Genomic DNA, 20,534 nt, shown 5'->3' on the forward strand with positions numbered 1-20,534 from the left:
GGATGGTGGTCACATTAGTTATGAGGTTGAAATAAACCAGCGCACAGAGCACATAGTAGATGTCAGTAAATGGGAGCTTGTAGGGAGAATTAGGTTGGTGCAAAAGTAAGTGCGGTTTCGAAGGTTAAAAATAATTGCAAAAACTACAATTACTTTTGCACCAACCTGAGGAGTGTGTGTGTGTGTGTGTGTGTGTGTGTGTGTGTTGGAGGAGTTGCTATTCAACTCCTTCAACCTACGAATGCCCGTGGCATTTTCCTAATCCATAGAACTCAGAGTTGTCGATTGATATTTATCTAACTTAGATCAATTTTTTTGTCTTTTTCAAACAGAAGAAAGATATTTATCAGACTTTAATGTGCTGCAACATATCAGCGCTTGATTTTTCTCATTGTCTGTACAAATAACGAAGATTTGAATAATTTGTAAAGCTGGGGAGGTAGTTAGTAGCAGCAACCTTATGGCTCAGAATCTGGGGGACGTTTTAGGGTCCCTAAAACTGGGGAATGGAAATTACTTGAAACTCATCTTGCAAATCTTCAGCGTGTGGGTTCAGTGGATTGGTTTACAGAGGTCCCTTTGGATCCGATAGTGGAAATCCAAGTTGCACATGTGATCTGTCTCGTGGTACTGGAAGCTGGCTTCTAGTGAAGATACTGGAAGCACGGCACTCCACACTAACCCTTGTCAGTGACTCCTTGGTGCTCTTGGGATACAGGATATAATCTCCACTCCTTCCTGGACCCCCAGGGACTCCTGTCCCCGCCCTAACCATCCTCCCCGCACACCACTCACCCTTCACATCTAGATTCAGGCTTTCTCCCTTTGTTTCTTCAAAATAATGAGAACCTGCATCATGCTCTTCCTTCGGCCTCAAATGCGTCTGTCTCCTCCCTCTTATCTCGGACAAACCAAATCTCGCTTGCTCTTTGAAGCCCTGTTTAATTCTCACTTCCTAAAAGAATCTGCCGGCTCCCCTGCCCTGGTCTTACATCCTCTGTTTCGTGTCCTCCCTACGTCCTCCTCTACGGGAGCCCTTATTCCAAACGGAACTAAATCCCTAATTTTGTCATCCGTTGTTTGACAGACGGTGATTGAATCAATCCCTCCTCTATCTCGTTACGCCGTATGTGTTCATTGAAAAGGCGATGGTTATCGAGTTTCATAGGCACGATGAGAAATGGAGAGCCGGTCATTCAAGAGTAGGGGGTCTGGAGACAGATGATCTGGATATGATCCAGTTCTGGCTCCAGCACTTTGCAGCTGTGTGACTTCAGGCATGTTACATAACTTCTCTGAGACTAGTTCCCTCATCTGTAAAATGGGGGCTAACGACAGCCCCTCCCTTACACAGTAGTTGTGAGGATTAAGTGAGTTCATACCTGTCAGTGGCTTAGAACAGTGCCTGGCACACAGCACACGCTGGTGCTGGTGGTGGTGGTACCGTTAGTTCTATGACAAGTACCAGTAATCGCCTTGAGAAATGGTATGTAGCCAGAGAGCTGAAGAAAACGCCGAAGGACAGAACGTTCATTGTTCGTGCCCCATTGTGACTGTTTTATCAGCAACCTGCGATCATAAGAGAGTTGTTTAAAGACTCAGTTTCCTCATCTGGGAAATGGGGCTCGCACTACCTCCTCCTCATTCCCCGCTCACAGCGTTGGAATGAAAGGTCAAAGAGATGGGGATGTGGATAGTTAAGCCCGGGCCGAGGCCCACAGCAGGTGCTTGACAAAACCGAGTGGTCCAGGCACCGCGAGAAACTTCTTCGCATCTCCTTGTATGCCACAGACGGGGGGGCGTGAGCTGTGCGTGGGATCCAGGGAGCAAGGCTGGAAATCCAGGTTCTCACACGAGCCCTCCAGGAAGCAGTCTGTTTCTCTGTGATTTAAAACAAAACAAAAGGAGAAAAAATAACAGCTGATCCAAGGTGCTGGTGTTATATGGCAGCTAACGAGATAGCGGGACGAGTAACTGGGGAATGTATTGCTCACAGACACAGCAGACACCGTTGTGAATATGTATCAGCAGCGCTCAGATGGCTCGAGATGCACAAGCATGCGTGAGGTCAGGACTGTGTCAGAAAACACGCGTTTCGGTGTGTTACGGCCTTATCGCTCGCCTGTTTTCAAAGAAACACTTATTTGATGCTTCTTAGGAACCAGACATTATTCCAAATGCTCTACCAATTTTAATCCAATCAATCCTAGTAACGGGCCTGGGAGGGACTGTCATCCCTATTACTGTCATCCCTATTTCGCATCTGAGGAAACTGAGGCACCAAGATGGCAAGGAACTTGCTCAAGGTCAGGCAGAGCAATCGACCGAGCCAGCATTGGAGCACAGGTAACCTGGTGCAGGAGTCCATGCTCTCGACCCCCTACTCTGTGCTGAAGTCACACAGAAGAAGGTGGCGAGTGGGAATAAGTCATCGAACGCGAAATCCCCACTTTCTCCTTGAGTGGGCAGGACTAGCTGTCCTTGGTCCTGAATTCTATAGGCCTCTCCGTTAATGGAACGAGTCGATTGGACTCTAGAATATCAGCGTGGTGGGGGTGGGGGTGGGGGTGGGGGGGTCTCAAGTCGATGGAAGCTATAAACTCTCTTCTCTTTGTCTGTGACACTCTGCTCACCCCGCTTCCCACCCTCTCCCCAAACTGATTTCCTTTTGCCTGGGTGAAATGTGCAAGTAGTTTACCATACCTGCGGAAAGCGGGGTCTTAATTAGCCGTAATTTTTGAAGTCTGCAGCTGTAAACTGTGCTGAAAAGATGGAAAAGATTACTGCACTAGTAATAAGATAATTGTCCCTGAGAAATGCTGTTAGCATGTAAACACATTTAGCGCGTGAAATCAGAACAACTGTAATATTTCCCCCTTTTGGTGTTTAAAGATGCTCCTGCATGAATAATTATAACTAAATGCGGAATGTAGAAATGGAATCGTGCCTGCTTTTCCTTTTCCTTCTCACTTAGGTCACAGCTCAGAAACAGAGGTCTGCTTAGGGGGAGTTCTCCTGAGGCTGGCCTCCCGTCCCCCAGCAGTCATTTGAAATGAGTAGCAGGAGTGGGGGGACGGGATGGGGGGGTGGGGGTGGGTGAAAATGGGGGTGTGGGGGGGGTGAAAATGGGGGGGAATTCCCCCAAATTGGGGATGGTAGGCAAACAAAATCTACAGATCCCACTGTAGTTTTCTAGGTGGCCTTTCTCTGTAGGAGACCACACATGCGTGCTTGTGAATGCTCACAAATATTTGCGTGTGTGTGCGTATATGTACACACACACACATGTACAGAGCTGGAGAAAAACAGTCATGGCTCCATATAGCAGAAGTAGAAGCAGTAAACCTCAGCCCACCTTCTTAGACCTGGAAAAGCTGCAGTCAGAGACGGCACTTGCCCCCACGCTGTGGGACCTGTCTTGTGTCTCTTGAGGTTTTGTTTCTTTGGATAAATTGGGAAGGTGCTTTCATTTCGTGATGTCCGTACATGTAATATCTTCCCAACAGACCATGGATCATCAGATATGCTACGTAGCCCGTGAAGGCCAACCTCTCTGCTTCCTCAGACTTTAGCCAGTCGGCAGATTGAACTTGTCAACTTCTGCTCAGTCTTTCATCCCCAAGGCTCATCTTTGTGGCTCATCCTTGTGGCAAGATCTTGTCTTGACTTGCAGTCAGGCAGACGTCCTACAGTGCTGAGTTGGCTGGGTGCCAGCATTCACCTCTTTAGATTCCAACCCAACGTGACGTGAGTCTCCTCTGAACTGGGTTCAACAAGAATTTGCAGAGCGCTCCTCTGTGGCCGTTCCAGGACTCCTCGGCCTTGGGAAAGCGGGACAAGTGGTCAAATAGTATTTAGCAGGGAGAGAGGAGAGCACGGGACCCCTCACACCACACCGTGGGCGTGGACCCTGCGGCTGACCCGGTGTTCCCAGGGATGCGTTTATACACTCCAGTCAAGTCACCCTCAGTTTTGGAGCCACGTTTGCTTTACAGCTGGTCTACAGTCCACATTCCATACTTGTCTCCAACTCCGGGGCGTCAGTTGAGAGCCTTAGGACTTGAAGAACCGGACATCACAAGCCCCAGTGCCCACAGCAGCCACGTAGGCAGCCTTCGTGAGAGAAGCATGTCTGGGGCTGGGGGTGGGGGAAGGGAGCTGTGGCGAGCAGGAGGGGGCATGCCCCTTCTAAGAGGGCCACACAGTTGGTGCCTTATGAGGTGAGGGGTTTCTGTGGCCAGGTCCTTTGATTTTCTAAGAAGCGCCAGGACTTTGCAGGTTTACGCGCAACCTCCCGAACTTGAAGGGTTGGTATCCTATGTAGCAGTTTTCTTTTGAAAGCATGGCACACGCTGAACAAAACATGTCTGGGCTGCGTGCTGCCCGCAGGCCTGGGGTGCTGCTTGCTGCTGGCTGCCTGGCCAGTAAACCCTTGCAGAGGAGGTTCCCCGGTTACCTGCTGAGCGGGGGCTGCTGCTGGCCCGTCACGCTGAGTCCTGCCATATCCATCATGCATTTGGTCAACCTGAGACCACGACCTTCACTTACATCTTGCTGCTCCTCAGCCTGCCCTGCCCCCTTCGTGGAGCTGTTTCAGTGCAGTTCCCGGGAAGGCAGCACTTTCTATGCTGAATAGATGCCACAGTTTTGCCAGGTGTGTCCCGCGTGTGAGTGAGGGTCCCCCCACCCCCGCCGCCACCCCTGTGCAGAGAGGCATAAACATAAAAGCAGATCGTGGCAGCATTTGGCTCAGCACACGGCGCTGAGCACAGTGGTCGTCTCCTGGCTGCTGAGATTGGCTTCCTGGGGACTCTCAGGCTCTTGCCTGACCTTGGCACAGGGTCTGGCAGACTTGGCTTTCTGGGTGTAGAAGGGGTCGTTTCAGAAACAAAGCCATTGAGACCGAATTGAGGCGAGTCCTGTATTCCTTGATGAAAGGGACTCATTGTACAAATCCGAGCGCCCCGCTGGACCCCCTTCCTCCGTCCTCCTCCTCCCCCCTTTTCCCAGCTGGGGCTTTGTTGGGGGCCCACAGGATGGGCTGCGCCAGGCTGTGCTTTCTTCCCATCTTCCTGTCTCTGCAGCTTTGGGGCTGCCCCCCGTGAAGGAGCGCTGGGCTCAGAGCCCTGCTCACGTTCTGGGCTCCTCTGGCCAAGTCTGTTGTCGCGGGTGTAGAGCGAGCGCTTCCTTCCGGAGGGTGAGGGACAAACAGTCGGATCGCAGGCAGCTGCAGCGGGTGGCCACGCAGGAAACGAGAAAACAGTGGGCGCCGGCCAGCGCTTCCTCTTCTTCCTCCCCACCCGCCACCTCCCAACAACTCCAGACCATTGAGCTCCAGGAAGATAGAGGCTCCTAAATGAATAAACTACAGTGTTTGACTTTGTTCTGTTTCTTCTCTCAAGTGATGGCATCCTGAAGTTTTCTTTCCTGGGGCTGGGGGTGAGTGTGGGGTCATGTGCAGTCAGCTGTCCAGTGGGTAAAGTGGTGCCTTCTTTTGGGGGAGCCATGGAGTACGGTGGTTAAGACACAGGGCGTGGAGGGGGCGTGGCCAAGAGGAGGTGTGTCCCCACCCCCGCGACGGAGCAGCGCCAGCCGCAGCCATGCCAGCCTGCGTGCCCACTGGGCCAGACCTGACATTTTAAGAAAAGTCAGAAATAGGACTCTTGTGAAATCACCCAATTTTTAAACGTTGGCAAATAGTGAAAAAAAAGAGAAAAAAAACGGTACTGTGTAGGCCCAGCCATAACCACATCCAAGCATTTTGGTCATTTCTTTTTTTTTTCCAACTTCTAAGATAACATTAAGGTTCCACGGGCCTGGCTCTGTGGCTTTGGGGGCTGAGCCCCCCTGTTTCCTCCTCTGTACGTTAGGAACGACCCTACGGGGTCCCCATAGCCTGGAAACAGGCAAATCCCTAATGTCATCAGGCGCATCCCCCAGTGCGAAGAGCACAAAGTAAATCCATCTGTGTTTCTGGGCTCGAGGATCATTCCATGAGGAGAGAATGAGGGTTTCCTGGAACCATGCACACAGATTGCCAAATAGAGTGCTTCGTAAGGACTTCAGTGACAGCCGTCATAACGGCCATCATCGTCACTCTTATGATCATTAAGAAATGTCGGAGAAGGATGGGGCCGCAGGAGGTTGGTCCCTCCCACCCCTCCCCCGCTGAAAACACGTCTCATTATAAGAAGCTCGGCCGGTCTGTCCCCAGCAGTCCCACCTGCCAGCTGTCTCTCTTCCAGCCAGGACGGAGGCTCCCTGTTCCGAGGCCCAGGCTGGAGCTGGGGGGCGCCCTCTGTAACCCCTGCGCTGCTCTCCAGTCCGTTACATGTGCTCCACATCCTGGGATCGGTTTTCCTCCATGGCTTGTATCCGCGGTTCTGTGTGTGGCCTCTTGGAAATATTCCAGGCATGAAGCTCTGCTGAATCACAGTTTTCCCAGAGTTGGGACATGCTATCTTGTGAACAAAGGACGTCCTGCTTAGAGGCTCTTGTGAGAGAGCTGACGGAGAGGAAATGAACTACATGGGGGCGGGACACCCATAGAAATTTATTTTGGCGAGAGGGATGAACCCAGGATTTTGTATCAGGAAACTTGGATTCTAGACTGGGTTTTCATATACACTGTGTGTGGCCCTTAGGAAAGTCACTTTCCATCCTGGGTCTCATATGCCTCACCAGGAAATGATGGGTTTGATTCAGGTCAGGAATGGAAATCCGTTTTGTCTGGTAGAAAACTGGAGTCTCTTGGTAACGTCTGCTCATCGGACACTGTAGAGAATCTGAAACCAAGTAACTGCTGAATAATATCTGCCTTGGGCCCCCATACACTATCCTTCATCTCTGCGTCTGTTTCTGGTATTCATAGTCTTGGATTCTGGGGCTGAAATCTGAACTATTCCCTTGGGGAACAGAAAGCACACCCGGCAGCCCCACAAGCTGTAGATCAGAACATAGTGTCTTGGGAACTCTGGACAGTGCCTGCAGGACACTTGGCAGCATTGGGTTCCAGTTGGGCCGCCTGCCAACTTGGCGACCACAGGAACTGGATGCCCGTTTAGTAGGTGCCGCGGCCTGTGCCTGTGGAAAGCTAATTCTTGGGCTGAGCTGGAGATGCAGCTTATGTCCCGAGCTGCAGGAAGGCTGTGTCCGAGCGGAGCCCTGGTCGCCAGCTTCAGAACACGGCGCCTTGGACAGGTCTACCCGCACCTCTTACCTGGCTATGTGCAGGGGAGGCTGCATTGCTCAGTTTTCTTTCTTGGCACATGGAATGTCTTGATTCCGGTGTGGAATGCCGTCTGAGCTGCAGAAAGCAGAACACTGTAAAGTGATGGTAATTGTTCTCCAAGAAGACTTGTGGCTTGTCCATTCCATGTCAGGACGGAGGGAGACTCTGAAACACTGTCTCAGCCAGTCTTTGCAGGGACTGGGGGATGGTTGTTACTGTAACAAGTGATGAATCTGAAGACTCAGGACAAGGAAGTGGGAAGATCTGTTCATGAGGAGCATGCGATCTAGTGCCAGTTTTCCAGAGCCAGCTGCTCATAGAACCATGCGCTGTGGCGTAGGGATTCTGATTTAAGGTGCGCTTGCACCATCGAGAAGCGGTGTAACTTACTGACCCACAAATACAGCTTCAGCAGCTGGGCTGCCAGGGTCCAAATCCTGGCTCTGCCACTTATGAAGCGAATGATCTTGAGCACATTGGCTGCTTCTTTGAGCCTCAGTTTCACCATCTGTAAAATGGGGCTATTCATACCTGCGTCCTAGAATTGTCGTGAGGCTTAAATGAGATCATTTAAGTAACCCACTTATAGTCATGTCTTGCATTCAGTATGAACTTGATGTTAGCTGCTATTCTGATTCTTGTCACTATGAACCAGCCATAGGCAAATCGCTTGAATGCCGGGGGGTGACCAGTTCTGTTACTTGCAGCCCTGGCAGCAGCCGTTAGGCTGGGAGTTTTGTTGTCTTGCAGGAATACGTGTCCAGTGTTGCTAGATCTCCCCCCTTTTAAAAAAGAGAAGTGAGAAATCTGGACTTGCATGTTAAGTAACCTCGTTTTAAAACATTGGCAATGATTTCAAATATTTCATCATTGTTACAGGCCAAAAAAAAAAGAAAAAAAACAAAAACACCCCAGCATGAGTCATCCATAGGCCACCCTGTCTTAACACTTCTTACCTCAAGCCTCTAATCTTTCAGGTAGGTACACTCAAAACCTTGTCCTTCCGAGAATTGTAATTCTGTAAACAGTTACAAAGGCTCTGAAGCAAACACAGACGAAGTGTTAGATACAACAGTTGGTAACTGTTTGTACTCAGGGAACACACACCAAGCAGAAGCCGTAGAATTTCCGACTTTCCATGTGTCTGGTTTCTCCCACCGTGGTCCAAAGCCGTGGGTGATGAACCACCTCCAAGAGATGCTTATTGCTCCGTTCTGGGGTCTGGGATAAAAAAAAATGTGGCAGGAATGCAAAAGAGCGAAGATCCCCATAAACTTTTAAAACTTGTAATATGGCAGAGGGAGACAGACGGACAGGGCGGGGGAAAACCACCCCGTGTAAGGGACTACCCGTATCTGCCGCCATCGCCCAAAAGCAGTGGGAGTCCCCTTGCCCCAGAGGGGTGTCTGTTTGCTCCCTGGAGCCCGCCGATGCGAAGGTGAGGTCACATTTCCCAACAAGGCGAGTGCTGTGTGCTCCTGGCCTGCGTTCGCGGAGAACAAGGGCAGTTCTGTGTTGCTGGCATCCCTGCGTCATCACCCATTGCCGCCCGCCATGCATGTGCCCTGCTTCATCTCAGGAGCCCCTGACCAGGAGATAAGGTCCCTGTGAAGTCCCCGCAGGGACACCTAGAGAGAGAGAGACAAAGCCCCACTGTGTGAGCACCTTATGGGGACTAGATGTCAGCAGGAGCTGAGAAGGCTCAAGCATCCGAGGAGGGAAGACTGGAAAGAGGAGGGTGGAGATGCGCTTTGCAGGGCAGGAAGGGGCAGGCAACACGTGCCCCCCGCTGAGGACCGGATGTTTCGAGCCCCCCAAATTCATACATTGAGATGCCGACCCCTGATGGGGTGATATTAGGAGGTGGGGCCTTTGGGAGGCGATTGGATCCCACGGGCAGAGCTCTCGAGAGTGTAGTTTGTGCCCTTATGGAAAAGACCCTGGAAAGCTCCCTCCCCGCTTCCTTCAGGGGAGGACCCAGCAAGAAGACGGCCCTCTCGAGCCAGGAAGCTCCTCGCTCTTGGCCTTCCAGCCTCTAGAACTGTGAGGTAGAAGTTTCTGTTGTTTCTAAGCCCCCCAGGCTGTGGTATTCAGCCAGAGCAGCCCAAACAGACTGAAACACACCCGTCTTGGACTCGCGGGTGCAGCGCGTCAGCGCCAGAGTCCATGCGCCCATCGGCTTCCTGGGGCTGGCTGCGTACTGGAGGTCGGGGTCCTGCTCCTGGCTTCTCACTGGCTGGCTTCGTCACCTTGGGTGCTTTCAGTCTTGCATTAGCCGTGGTACGGGGCAGGGTTCTCAGGCTTCAGTATACATAAGACTCTCCCAAGGGTGTTTAATAAAAATGCAGATTCTTTGGAGACTTGCCCAGCGTCCCTGCTTTAGAATCACCAGGGTGTGGGTTACAGGACCCGCTTCTGGCCACCTGCCCACCCGAGTGCCAGTCCTGGCCCCATCCTGTGTCAGGCCTGTGTTTTTGAGCAAATTACCCTCGCCAAGCATCGGTTATCTGATCCGTAAAGGGGGGAGCATGATACCTCCCTTGGCAGGGCTGCAGGCATTCTGTGTGCTTGGCACAAAGGACGCATTCAGAACGCAGTAGCTGAATCTACCCATCTCGCTGCCGTCGAATGGAATCGGTTTAGCTGGTGTCTGTAATAACTCGCACTTCAGAAGCATTGTGGTTGAGTAGCGCTGGGTGTGGAGGGACGTGTCTTACTTAGCCTTCATAAGCCTAGAAAAAAGAAACCCAAGGAGGATTATTTTGGAGCCTTTACCCATGTGCCAGACATTTTAAATTCCTGGCTTTATTTGACGTGCACGACAGCCTGATGTGTCAGTGGCCATCCAGGGCTAACAGGAGGTAACCGGGGTTTGTACTTGTTAAGCTGGTGCAATTATCGTTATAGCCCCTTTCCACGTACCAGAAAAGGTCTCCGACGATACATCCAGCACGGTCCCCCCTATTTACAACGTGTAAAATGAGAAAAGTAAAGCTCCCAGAGGCCAAGACGTGTGGCCCAAGGTCGAGTCGACCTCCCCAGGACTTCGGAACAGGCCTGTTTGGAGATGGGGCCCTCATTTTGACTGAGTTAAAATGAGCCGTTAGGGCCGGCCCTGATCCAGTCTGACGGTGTCCTTATAAGAAGAGGCATTTGGACCCGCAAAGAGACACCGGGGGTGCTCGGGCGGAGGGGAGACCGTGTGAGGACACGGTGAGATGGTGGCCCTCCAGACGCCACGGAGAAAACAACCCAGCCGGCACCTTGAACTTGGACTTCCAGCCTCCAGAACTGTGAGAATAAGTGTTCTGTTGTCTGAGCCATGGAGTCCATGGGTTTTGGTTATGGCAGCCCGAGCAGAGTAACATATTATAGTAGGTACACATGGTTTAGGCCTGGGGCCGACCCCAAACTTGCGCTCTCCCACTGGGTGATCTTGCTTTTTCTTTGCCCTGTGCCAGGCCCATAGTACACATGATGGCACCCATTCAGGTCTCTGGCTTGGCGTCCAAACTCAGTGTCCACGTGGAGGTCCCGCTGAGCCCATTTCTCCAGCAGGAGTGCTGCGGTGTTTCGTTCCTTTCCACCTCTGAGCCCATGACGAGTTCATTGCCCTTCCCGAGGCACCTGGGGTGTGATGGTGACTAAGAGTAAGGCCCAGTGTCCCAGAGGTGGCAGCTTCCTGCTTCTGTCACTGACCAGAGCACCAGCCTTCTGAAGTGTCACCCCGGGTGTGTCTGTAGGGGCAGAGGTGATTCTGTGGGAGCCCGTTGTCTGCCTGTGGACTTGATGGGCTTGAGTCACAGGACTGTTACCTCCACACCAAAGCCATCGCTGGATACTCAAGAGCAAACGCTATCTTCCATCTTCAAAGTGAAGGAAGAGAAAGCCCCTTCCAGCTGCGGAGGCTTGGCTCAGGGCTCAGGACCCACCAGGAGACACAGAAATGTTTGATGCGTGCATGGAATGACAAAAACAGATTCCTCTCGCTCTCTACTTTCTTACGAAAGCTTAATTGCTTGGGAAAATTAGGCCTTTGGCCTCCATGGGCCTGAGAGCATTTGAGCTTGGCTTCCCGGTCTTACAGGCACGACTTGTGAGACGCAAACAAGTTTCCTCTCTCCAGGACCTGCGACCTGGCTCCCGCCTGGTATTTAAACAGTCAGCCTTGGGAATAGAAGTCAGTGTACACAGCGTCGCTTCACGCTCATTTCCGTCTCCCTCGTGGTGCCTGCCAGGCGTAGTGCTAGCTGCTGTGTCAGAACTCAGAAAACATGCCAATGGATGGGTCTGACGCCACACAGCGCCCTGCTGCGTCTGGGTTTAGTGATGACACAGGCGCTCCTTTCCATCAGCCAGGTCCATCCGCTACCTTTAAAAAAATACAGACACTAGAAAAGGGTTCCAGTCGTTGTTAAGGTGGCACCTTTCATTTTCTGTGAGTGTTCTTTTGCTTGACCTTACCCAGATTCCAAGGTCACTTTGTGTCAAGGGGCACTGCATTCTCGCTAGAGCTGCTGTAAAATGACAGGACACAGGCCTGTCAAGGGCAGGGCGCTAGGATCTCATCCAGGCTGCAGCACCCTCTGTGTCACCTTGAACAGGCCACTCAGCCTCCCTGGTCCTCAGTTTTCCCATCTCTCTAATGGGGATGATGGAAGTATCTACTTCACGGGGTTGTCACAAGGGGTAAATGGAATGATTACACATAGCAGTTAAGCCAGTAGCTAAGCCTGGAACACGATGAGAACGGAACAAGTTATCAGTTATTACTCGGTTAGTTACTAATTACTAGGAGTGTTCATGGCTGTTCTTAATCTTGGTCAAGTAATATGGGATAAAGTTTAGAATAAACTGGAGGAATGAAACCTGCCTTGATCTCGGGGCCAGAGGATTCCACTGACATTTTTATAACGGCATCTGCATAAGTTTGGCAAAGAGGGCTGACGCCTCACTCGTAGGTACTAGAAGATCCCGTTGGTCAAGTGTGCCTTTGCCTGGTGTGATGTACAGCTTGCACAGAGCCTGGCACACAGTAGGTCCTCGATAAATCATAGCTAGTCTGTACTTCTGGTTCCTGGGATGTATTTGCAGACTTACGGAGAGCACGTTAGCATTTCATTGCCAAGGCTGGAGTGTTAGTAAATGACATTTTGGTTTTATCAAGGTTAGTCTTTGGAAAGTGTATTGGTTAGTTGCTGCCACGGTAATGCTGTTGCTGCCCCTGGCGGACCTTGAGATGTTGCCGGTGTGGTTCCATATCACCGCAGTAAAGTGCGCAAAAGTCGCAATAAAGCGAGTCACACGAATTGTGTGGTTTCCCAGTACAGGTAAAAGTTGTTTACCTTTCCCGTCATCTGTTAAATGTGCAACAACATGTCTAGAAAAGCAATGCACATAGCTTAATTAAAAAGTACTTTACAGCTAAGAAATGCTAACCATCATCAGAGCCTTTGGCAAGCCGTCACCTTTGTGCTGGTGGACGGTCTTACGTTCGGTTTGTAAAAACATAGTATCTGCATAGCAGGGTAACACCAGGCTTCACCTGTACAACAAATCACCCCGAAAATCAGTGGCTTAACACAGTAAATGTATGTGTGCTCTGTGTGTCTGAAGTTTGGCTGAGGGTTGGCCGATGCCGGCTGGGCTTGGGTTCAAGCTGCAGGTTGGGTCCAGGTCTGTTTCACCTGTCTCATCCTCCGTGGACCAGCAGGCCACCTGGGACATGTTCTTCTTGTGCTGATGGCAAAAGCATAAGAGGTCATGCTCAGTCTCACAAGCGCATTTCAAACTTCTGCGTAGGTCGCATAGGCTAACCTCCCATTGGACAAACCAAGTCAGATGGACAAGCCAGAGGTCAGGGAGGAGGAAGGACTCTTCCAAGACACCCCAAGTCACGTGACCAGAGGGCGTAGACACAGGTGTGGTGGCGAAGGAGGGCCAGGAATTCCCTCTGCCTAGTTGCCCGATCTTCCTGACTCAGCCATTGCAATGCCTGCTGTGAAAAGGCTTTTCCTTGTTTTCCACGGCTCCACGGTTCCCGGTACCCACATTAAGATTCTAGAAGCACTCCACCCTGCACTCCGAGCACGTTGCAAATCCCCCTTTGGCCTTCAGCAGTCTTCCCTCTGACAGACAGGAATTTACTCTACTGTAAACCAGCAAGTCCCAGTTTAGACAGAGGCGATGGATTAGGCAGACAGCGTCATTGACCTGGTTCCACTTCGTTAGCCTTTCCAATTAAGGAGGCTGTTGCTGAGAGAGAGAGACCTCAGTCACACACTCCTACCTGGAGCCCTGTGGCCTGAGCCTCTGTCGGGAGAGTCTGGTATTTCACATGGGCTCCGAGGGAGAGGAGCAGAATTCTGTTGGCCAGTGAATCCTAAGTGTGAATGACATGGCCGCTGTGAGTCCTTTATCTTCGCAGGCTGGGTAATTAACATGCTAAATGGATAGCCTTTGCGCTTTTGTCCTCCAGAAGCTTTTTAATTTTAATGAATATCGGACCCCTGACCATGTACCCAGGGGGCCTCGGATCTCCGAGCATCAAGTAAAGAGCTGGTGCATCCCTGTCTCCATGCGCAGGCTCTTGGTTTTGTCAACAGGGTTTGGCGGAGGTTTCCTGTGGTTTCCCGAGGCAGGTCTTTTCCAGTGAAGTTGTTCTTAGGGGTTCAGGATGGCAATCTCTCCTCTCCACCCCGTTGGGATTCTGAGCACTGAAGCATAAGCCCCAAACAATAGCCAAATGGCCTGTGAAGTACAGCTTAATTAGTCTGGGCACACACCCAACAAACGCCCCAGTGCAGTGCTTTGCAAGGACGCGGCTTCCAGAACGCGGAGAACTTTGGAGGCTGAGATGCCGCTTCTTATCTTCCCGTCAAAATCTCGATGGCAGGGTCTGAATGGAGAGAGACAGACACACACAGGCCTCCTCTGAGCTGAAGAGCAGACGTCGCAGGTGCTTGCTCACTGAGCCGCATGCCTAAGACCTGACACACGCTGCCCGTCACACACCAGGAGGGTGACCTTGTCTCCCACAGGCAGGTGGCCCCGCCCAATGTGCCTGCTTGACACGGGAAACCAGAAGTGCAGCGTCCCCTCCCCCTGCCTGTGAGTGGGGGCTGTGTGACGGGGGCTGGCTAGAGGGTCTCCCGGCGGGAAGGCTAAACTAGGGAGCCTGCTGGCTCGAGAAAAGTGGCCGAGGGAGGTTCTCACCCGTCACACCTGCCAGGTCTTCCGTCACCTTTGGGAAGGAGCTAGTAAGGGTTTAAAGAGAGAGACCTGCTGTGTTTCCTTCTAGAATCCTCTAAGTCCCCCAAGACGGTAATGTGGGGTGAGGGGGAGAAGTGTTCCCCTCAGTATTTCCCTGGGTTAGAGGAAGACTCAGTGCCTGGGTACACTGTGGAAACTAGAGTGAGGTGTTCTCTTGGCTGTTCCCTTCGAGCTGCCCCGACGGAGAACTGTTGGGAGTTGGACTCAGAACTGAAGTTGGGGATCAAGAGGCCCTCACCTTGAAAGAAAAGACAGAACTGACCGGAGCTGAAAATGGTCCTGGGTTCAGGGCTCTTAGTCTCATCAGAATGATCGTAAACAGATACCACAATAGATACTTCACATCGTCGTAAAGATACCACAGAGGAGAGTGATCAAGACGTGAGTGACAGTTCACCCATGGGGAGGGTTTAGAATGTTCTTATTGCTCAGTGCTTCCTGTGAGTGTGTGTGTGTGTGTGTGTGTGTGTGTGTGTGTGTGTGTGTCTGTCGAGAAAACATGAGATCTACCCTCTGAACAGAGTGTTAAGCGACAATCTGTATTGTGGATTCTGGACTCAGTGTTTTGTAGTCGAGCTCTCACCAGGTAGTGGGAACAACCTTAATGTCCACAGATGGATGATGGAAGGAAGCGTGGTGCCATGTACTACAACAGCGTGTAGCCTTTAAAAAGAAGGAAGTCTTACCAGATGCAGCGACATGGAGGAACCTTGAGGACATGCTGCCCAGAGGAGAAAGTCAGGCTCAGAGGGCAAATCCTGCACGAGTCCTTCTTTCTTGTTCACCGTATAGGCAGTGAGCTGGTGCTAATTTGCATGGCTTCCGAAAAGCCCGGAGAGGAACGTCTGCTTGGATAAAGCAAAGCGTCCCACTGCGTTTGCACGTCGTGCCCATTCTCTCTCAGAGGCAGCTTGAGGTCGCTTTCCCAGAATTTCAAATCCACGATGGTTAACTTCAGAGCCGACCTTGTGCGGACAGAAATAGCCTTTATGCGCCGGGTTTCCTGTTTTCCTTGGAAACCTCCTGCTAAAAACCACCACCTCCTCCCCGTCCGTCCGTCCCTCCTCTGTACCCTCCCTGCCTCCCACCCAAAGAGTTCGTGTTTAATGACCCGAGACATGACTGCCCAGCATTTCCAGTCAATTGGCTTTTGTGGGGCGAATGAATCGGACTTTTCTCTGGCCCTTCTCTCTCCTGAAAAAGATCTTCCCGGCTCATTGGAATGTGCTCTGCAGACGCGGCGTTCAGTTCTTCTCCGTCTCCGTCTCATTCCTTCCCAGATCAGACCGACACAAGTTGGTGGTCTTGCCCCTCATCAGGACTTTATATTCTCCAGGTTCATTTCTCATCCTCTTCTGGACCCATCTCCTTCATCTAGAGCAGGGCTGTCCAAACTGCGGCCCGCGGGCCAACTGCGGCCTGCAGTCCATTGTTAATTGGCCCGCAGCAAATGCCAAAACTATATTTGGTTTACTTAAATAAACCAGGTGAGGCAGTACGTACTTCACCTCGAGTGAGTGGCCCGGCCGTTTGTGTATTTTACCGCATATGGCCCTTGGTGGAAACCGTTGAAAACAGTTTGGACACCCCTGATATAGAGGGTGTGGACACGCTTTGAGACTTTCAGCAAGGGTGCTTTGTTTCTTAGTTCTTTACACTTCGTCATTGTGCATGATTTCCATGCAGGTGTCCCTTTACCATCTTAATGAAAACCTTGAGCCTTCCTAATCATCTGGGTGTTAGGGGGCATTGGAGATCGCATGGAATGGGGGCACAGAGTTGGGCACCCCCTCCCCCAGGGTTGCTTAAGCACGGAAGAGATCTAGCTGCGTTCTGAATGCTGCTGGGGCCGTAGACTCCAGTTGCCCTCCCCTCACGCGTGTTTTCTCTTTTCTTCCCACAGGACCCACACCCAAGTCCACTGATCACCTTGGAAACCCAGGTCAGTACCTTTCCCTGGTCTCTGTCACTTATCTCTGCGCTGACGTTCCTGCACCAGCTCTTTGGGGAGCCTTTGGGGGTCCTCTTGGCTCGGTGGCTCAGAAGGGAAGCCGGCGTGGACGGGCGTCTGAAGCTGTCTTCCTACACTGTCGGGACGTGTGCATGCGTGCACACACCGGCTGACTGTGTGTGTCTGTGCACGCACGCTTGTGCAGACCCAGGTGTCTGAAAGCACCATGGAAAGAATCATACCCATTTTTTTTGAGGTGTCCTCTGTCCTTTGCTTCTGCCCAGCTATCGTGAGATGACGAATGGAAAGGGAGAGAGGAGATGGGGGAGCCGTGCAGCGGGAGGCAGTTGTCCTCTCATGTCTTTGGGTTTGGAGAACTTGGTCTGCTTGGCAATGAGGGCAGCAGTACCAGCTATGAGTGTGGGCCTCGGCATCCAGGACACCCAGGTGGAATCCCAGATCTGCACCTTCTTCGCCTCTTCACCGAGAGGTCCTTCACGCTCTCCGCCTCCTTTCCTATCGAGAATATTCCCACAGTGAAAGTGCCCACCGTGCAGGGTTGTGACGACAATGGCAGGGAATGATGGCTCTGAAGCCATCAGTACTTGTGAGTGTTAGCTCTGTGACCCAACAGAACTGGTACCTTTCCGACTGCACTTGACAGCGGTGTGTCCTTAGCCCTGTGGATAGGTCAGAGAGTAAAGAGAGAGGCAGACAGGCGGGGGCCACCGGAGACCCACAGCGGACAGTTGTCGAGCATCAGAGACAGGCGAACCTGTTGGAGCATTTCAAGGTTGAATGGCAGCTCCTGGTGGCTCTGGAGCGTTCTGGAAGGGACCGCCTGCCCCTCTCCCTCTCACCCTCCTCCCTGGGCCCCAGGCTCTCAGTGGCACCTCTGCCTCCTTGGTCTTCCCAAGGGGCACGAGGAACAAACCCACCCCACTCCTCTTTCCGTGTCAGGAAGGCCAGATGTTGTGGGGACAGTGGCTTCTCGGGACACTGACTCCCGAGTGGTGAGTGGTGTTCGTCCTCACTCACACCTGACCAGACGACAAAGCTGGCGGGAAACAGCGTCGGGTGGGACTTCGAGGGGGTGAGGACCCCGTCTTCTCTGCCTGTGTCCCTTCTCTGGTCTGATTGGTCCCAGACTTCCGCTGTTCACGTATCACCTCAGTCTTGTGTGCCGTAGGGGAATGGCAGCTGCTTTATTAAGTCACGTAAAAATACATTTTTCTTTAAATTAGCTTATTTTACTTTCAGAAGCGTACGTGTCCTGAGGTAACGGTTCCCAGCCAGGGGTATCTTCCACCCCCAGAGGACGTTTAACAGTGTCTGAGGACATATTTGGTTACCTCCCCTCGGGGGATGTGTTACCCTGGCATCTACCGGGGATGCTGCTAAACGTCCCCCAGTGCACAGGATGCCCCCCGGGAAGAAATTAGCCTAAAATGCCAGTAATGCTGAGGTTGAGAAACGCCGTTTCAAGCAATAATGATATTGGTGAAATTGCAAGTGTGACGTGCTAGTTATATTTTTTTTTTGCAAAATATTAAAATGAATATTAAAAAAGTTTTAAAGGTCCCTTGGGTGGCCTTTGAAACTGTCTGAAGGTACGTCCCGACATACGGGGTCCGCACTTTGGGAAACGTGTCTCTCCCCAGGCTATCCAACAGATTACGGGAGAACTTCCAGGGCACCTTAAAAGTGTTGGTCCTTTTCTTCATTATCAAGCCTTCCCCACAAGGAAAACGCAGGAGACTCAGGAATACCCCCGGGACAATATTCTGTGTCCTGAATTCTGGAAGCCAGACTTCCTCTCCTGGGGGTGGAGTGGCTGCACCCCACACGTGGAAACCACCCAACCAGCCCTTGTAAACCTCCATGGGAACGAACGGTCACGTGCCAGCGGCTTTGGCCAGCACGTCGTGAGTGTGACAGCTCACTCCTACCCGGTGACTTCTCTGAGAGTCACTTCCATTAGCCCAAGGGACCCGCGCCGTCCTCGGCCGGCGGTGGCACAGGCAGGCTTTCCTAGTGGTGTGCTGCCATCAGGGAAACGACTCAGTTTGTCCCCAAACAGCACCACATCGGGCTCATCTGATCCTCGGTCTTTGGGGAGCCGTAAGACGTTGTTATCTTTCCCCGAGTGCTGATTTCCCGTGTTAAAGAGGCACTGGAACCCAATCAAAGTGCTTTTTTTCTTTTAACTGTTGGCACAAGCCTGTGGCCAGATCTTCCTTTGTGCTGGGCCTGAGCCCAGCCTGTGACTCACGATGGAATTTTATTTGGCTGCCTGAAGGCAGGTCAGACAAAAGAGGCAGGGAAGAGTTTTCTGGCAGGAAGCGGTGCCCCAAATATTACCCATATGGCACAGGCAAGATGGCAGATGTGGCTGAGCGTGGAGGGACCAGCCATGCAGGGTGGCAGATGTGCTCTGAGTCCTGAGCCCGGGCTTCCTCCCTTCCCCCAGCGTCACCTGCTCCATCCTGCGGCACAGGTGCCACAGGTAGGCCTGCCTTTTAGATTTCACTGCCAGCCATGTCCGTCCGTCACACGTCAGTGGCTCTGCTTGCCCAGGGCCCAGCCCTCATGGGACCACTGGGCCACCCGGGGGCCCTGCCTTCCGTGCGTCCCCTCTCCCCGCGTCCATTGCGTCGGCCCCTGCCCCGCTGCTGTTCTGAGTTGGGGGAGATGGATCACCTGGCTGCTGAGCTCGTCTCTAATGCTCTTTCCATCTGCACAGCAGAGGTTTGCCTCTGTTGGCATCTGCAGGACTCTCTGCTTAATGGCCAGGTGACTGGAAGGAGGAAAAGGTGGCAATCTGTGATGTCACCTTTGCCGTCAGCAGGCGGCCCCTGGGGTGTACCGAGAAAGCCCTGACTTGCCGTGGTGAAAGCTTCCCAGGTCTCTAGATGGTGCTTACCAGGGAACCAGGTGACCTAGAAAGGGAAAAAAGTCTGAAAGGAGTTTGCATTTGCACTGTTACCGGCTTGGTGGCGTTATCATGATTCCTTGCTCTCGTTGACGTTTGCCATTTGCCGAGAACTGGCTTCTCCCATTGAATCCCAGAATGCCGTAATGGCTTAGGCGTTCTCATGACACCCGGTTTCCAGATGAGGGAGCTAAGGGTCAGAGAGGTTAAATAATTTGCCCAAGGTCACACAGGAAGCATATGGCATTGGTGGGTCAGACCCAGGGCCCTGTGGCATCAGAATCTATCTTCTCAAACTCGATCCCATTTTTCCAGAAAATAAGGTTGCCTTGACTGGTAGAAATATTTGCTAATGCTCAGGCAGAGTTGGGGGATAGGCTTGATGTGGACCACCCAAGGTCTATAGCTAGGTAGATACATGGATGGATGGATGGATGAATGGATGGATACATGGTTGGATGGATGGATAGATGGATGGATAGATAGATACATGGATGGATGGATGGATAGATGGATAGATAGATAGATAGATAGATAGATAGATAGATAGATAGATAGATAGATACATGGATGGATGGATGAATGGATGGATGGATAGATAGATACATGGATGGATGGATGGATAGATACATGGATGGATGGATGGTTAGATGGATGGATAGATGGATAAATAGATACATGGATGGATGGATGGATGGATGGATGGATAGATACATGGATGGATGGATGGATGGATGGATGGATAGATGGATGGATAGATGGATAGATAGATACATGGATGGATGGATGGATGGATGGATGGATGGATGGATGGATGGATGGATGGATAGATAGATGGATAGATAGATACATGGATGGATGGATGGATGGATGGATGGATGGATGGATAGATAGATACATGGATGGATGGATGGATGGATGGATGGATGGATGGATGTTAGATGAATAATAGATAATAGATCGATATGATAGATTGATGGATAGGTATAGTAGGTAGATAGACAGATAGATAGCTAATGCTTTGTACTTAGATAAATAGGTAGAGCAAGACATAGATGATGTGTGGGAAGATGTACAGGTAAACAGAGACCGTGCTTTGCAGTGAGTAATCCTTTGACAGATAGGTCGCCGTAAGACTTGTAGGTAAA

At 51.6% G+C, this 20,534-nt stretch overlaps 1 protein-coding gene across 1 annotated transcript in view; it reads left to right on the top strand.

The window, feature by feature from the left end:
- The window catches only part of XYLT1 (xylosyltransferase 1), a 287,617-nt gene that overhangs the window by 77,016 nt on the left and 190,067 nt on the right, over positions 1 to 20,534 (top strand). The window contains exon 2 of the mRNA XM_033101272.1: positions 16,407 to 16,445. Within this exon, the coding sequence (XP_032957163.1) occupies positions 16,407 to 16,445 (39 nt within the window). The remainder of the gene's footprint in view (positions 1 to 16,406; positions 16,446 to 20,534) is intronic.

The sequence above is a fragment of the Rhinolophus ferrumequinum genome, assembly GCF_004115265.2.
Source record: "Rhinolophus ferrumequinum isolate MPI-CBG mRhiFer1 chromosome 15 unlocalized genomic scaffold, mRhiFer1_v1.p scaffold_54_arrow_ctg1_1, whole genome shotgun sequence".
Classification (NCBI taxonomy): Eukaryota; Metazoa; Chordata; class Mammalia; order Chiroptera; family Rhinolophidae; genus Rhinolophus; species Rhinolophus ferrumequinum.